The sequence below is a fragment of the Anomaloglossus baeobatrachus genome, chromosome 4 (genome assembly GCF_048569485.1).
Source record: "Anomaloglossus baeobatrachus isolate aAnoBae1 chromosome 4, aAnoBae1.hap1, whole genome shotgun sequence".
Taxonomy (NCBI): Eukaryota; Metazoa; Chordata; class Amphibia; order Anura; family Aromobatidae; genus Anomaloglossus; species Anomaloglossus baeobatrachus.
In genome coordinates, this window is record NC_134356.1 from 702,430,167 (window position 1) to 702,433,641 (window position 3,475).

The 3,475-nt window shown below is 66.3% G+C and overlaps 1 protein-coding gene across 1 annotated transcript in view; it reads right to left on the minus strand.

The window, feature by feature from the left end:
* The window catches only part of LOC142304420 (RNA-binding protein FXR2-like), a 25,824-nt gene extending 23,075 nt beyond the window's left edge, over window positions 1-2,749 (minus strand). Inside the window, 3 exon segments of the mRNA XM_075346757.1 lie at window positions 2,614-2,675; window positions 2,678-2,704; window positions 2,707-2,749. Coding sequence (XP_075202872.1) covers window positions 2,614-2,675; window positions 2,678-2,704; window positions 2,707-2,749 — 132 coding nt within the window.
* Window positions 2,750-3,475: the final 726 nt, after the last annotated feature.

Genomic DNA, 3,475 nt, shown 5'->3' on the forward strand with positions numbered 1-3,475 from the left:
ACTCCGGGGTTAGTGGGGGGGAGGCACACTCCGGGGTTAGTGGGGGGGAGGCACACTCCGGGGTTAGTGGGGGGGAGGCACACTCCGGGGTTAGTGGGGGGGAGGCACACTCCGGGGTTAGTGGGGGGGAGGCACACTCCGGGGTTAGTGGGGGGGAGGCACACTCCGGGGTTAGTGGGGGGGAGGCACACTCCGGGGTTAGTGGGGGGGAGGCACACTCCGGGGTTAGTGGGGGGGAGGCACACTCCGGGGTTAGTGGGGGGGGGGGGCATAGTCCTGGGGGGTACACTCCGGGATTAGTGGGGGGGGGCACACTCCGGGATTAGTGGGGGGGGCACACTCCGGGGTTAGTGGGGGGGGGGGCATAGTCCTGGGGGGTACACTCCGGGATTAGTGGGGGGGGGGCACACTCCGGGGTTAGTGGGGGGGAGGCACACTCCGGGGTTAGTGGGGGGGAGGCACACTCCGGGGTTAGTGGGGGGGGAGGCACACTCCGGGGTTAGTGGGGGGGAGGCACACTCCGGGGTTAGTGGGGGGGAGGCACACTCCGGGGTTAGTGGGGGGGAGGCACACTCCGGGGTTAGTGGGGGGGAGGCACACTCCGGGGTTAGTGGGGGGGAGGCACACTCCGGGGTTAGTGGGGGGGAGGCACACTCCGGGGTTAGTGGGGGGGGGGCATAGTCCTGGGGGGTACACTCCGGGGTTAGTGGGGGGGAGGCACACTCCGGGGTTAGTGGGGGGGAGGCACACTCCGGGGTTAGTGGGGGGGAGGCACACTCCGGGGTTAGTGGGGGGGAGGCACACTCCGGGGTTAGTGGGGGGGAGGCACACTCCGGGGTTAGTGGGGGGGAGGCACACTCCGGGGTTAGTGGGGGGAGGCACACTCCGGGGTTAGTGGGGGGGAGGCACACTCCGGGGTTAGTGGGGGGGAGGCACACTCCGGGGTTAGTGGGGGGGAGGCACACTCCGGGGTTAGTGGGGGGGAGGCACACTCCGGGGTTAGTGGGGGGGAGGCACACTCCGGGGTTAGTGGGGGGGAGGCACACTCCGGGGTTAGTGGGGGGGAGGCACACTCCGGGGTTAGTGGGGGGGGAGGCACACTCCGGGGTTAGTGGGGGGGGAGGCACACTCCGGGGTTAGTGGGGGGGGAGGCACACTCCGGGGTTAGTGGGGGGGGAGGCACACTCCGGGGTTAGTGGGGGGGGAGGCACACTCCGGGGTTAGTGGGGGGGGAGGCACACTCCGGGGTTAGTGGGGGGGGAGGCACACTCCGGGGTTAGTGGGGGGGGAGGCACACTCCGGGGTTAGTGGGGGGGGAGGCACACTCCGGGGTTAGTGGGGGGGGAGGCACACTCCGGGGTTAGTGGGGGGGAGGCACACTCCGGGGTTAGTGGGGGGGGAGGCACACTCCGGGGTTAGTGGGGGGGGAGGCACACTCCGGGGTTAGTGGGGGGGGAGGCACACTCCGGGGTTAGTGGGGGGGGAGGCACACTCCGGGGTTAGTGGGGGGGGAGGCACACTCCGGGGTTAGTGGGGGGGAGGCACACTCCGGGGTTAGTGGGGGGGAGGCACACTCCGGGGTTAGTGGGGGGGGGGGCATAGTCCTGGGGGGTACACTCCGGGATTAGTGGGGGGGAGGCACACTCCGGGGTTAGTGGGGGGGAGGCACACTCCGGGGTTAGTGGGGGGGAGGCACACTCCGGGTTAGTGGGGGGGAGGCACACTCCGGGGTTAGTGGGGGGGAGGCACACTCCGGGGTTAGTGGGGGGGGAGGCACACTCCGGGGTTAGTGGGGGGGGAGGCACACTCCGGGGTTAGTGGGGGGGAGGCACACTCCGGGGTTAGTGGGGGGGGAGGCACACTCCGGGGTTAGTGGGGGGGAGGCACACTCCGGGGTTAGTGGGGGGGAGGCACACTCCGGGGTTAGTGGGGGGGGAGGCACACTCCGGGGTTAGTGGGGGGGGAGGCACACTCCGGGTTAGTGGGGGGGAGGCACACTCCGGGGTTAGTGGGGGGGGAGGCACACTCCGGGGTTAGTGGGGGGGGAGGCACACTCCGGGGTTAGTGGGGGGGGAGGCACACTCCGGGGTTAGTGGGGGGGGAGGCACACTCCGGGGTTAGTGGGGGGGGAGGCACACTCCGGGGTTAGTGGGGGGGGAGGCACACTCCGGGGTTAGTGGGGGGGGAGGCACACTCCGGGGTTAGTGGGGGGGCACACTCCGGGGTTAGTGGGGGGGGGGGCACACTCCGGGGTTAGTGGGGGGGGGGCATAGTCCTGGGGGTACACTCCGGGGTTAGTGGGGGGGGAGGCACACTCCGGGGTTAGTGGGGGGGGGGGGCATAGTCCTGGGGGGTACACTCCGGGATTAGTGGGGGGGCACACTCCGGGGTTAGTGGGGGGAGGCACACTCCGGGGTTAGTGGGGGGGGGCGCATAGTCCGGGGGGGCACACTCCGGGGTTAGTGGGGGGGGGCGCATAGTCCGGGGGGGCACACTCCGGGGTTAGTGGGGGGGGGCACACTCCGGGGTTAGTGGGGGCCGCTCAGTCTCGGGGGACTCGCTCCGGGGTCGGCGGGCACACCGTCACGCTCCGGCCGCGCTCCCGCCACTCACGCTGTAGAACGCCCCCCCGGGGCCCCGCACTTCCACTTCGATCCCGTCCATGCTTCCTGCAGCCCGAGCTTCATGTGAGCACACAGAAAATTCTGCGCAGGATTGGTGCGCAGAGAAGGCCCGACTTTCCGTTCATTGGCTGGAAGTTGGGAGTCTTCAGTGCTGATTGGACGGAAATACGGTCTCTTTGCCAATCAAATGACGTAGTCCTAACAAGGGTGTGACGCAAGCCTCTGATTGGCTGAAAGAAGTTTAGAGGACTACAGTATTGGACCAAATAACGCATGCGTAAACTTTGGAAAAAGGCCGAGACTCCGTCCACATGGGCGGAGATTATCAAAATATCTCAGCTGATTGGATGAGAAATGTTGTTATGGAAACCGAAACATATAAGGAAAAGATACGAAAATAGAAGCATGTCTGCGTCCTGATTGGCTGGAGTTATCCAAAAGGCGGGACCGGATGATAAGCCCCACCCCTACATACGCAGTGATTGGATAAGATATGCTGCTGAAGGCGGAGTTACAGAAAAGAAAACGCCCACATATAGCAAAAGTAAAAGACAACGCCCCCAAGAATCTCCACCGAGAACTGCAGAGCATCACTCCTACCCCACTGCAGAGCATCACTCCTCCCTCACTGCAGAGCATCACTCCTCCCCCACTGCAGAGCATCACTCCTCCCTCACTGCAGAGCATCACTCCATCCCCACTGCAGAGCATCACTCCTCCCCCACTGCAGAGCATCACTCCTCCCCCACTGCAGAGCATCACTCCTCCCCCACTGCAGAGCATCACTCCTCCCTCACTGCAGAGCATCACTCCTCCCCCACTGCAGAGCATCACTCCTCCCTCACTGCAGA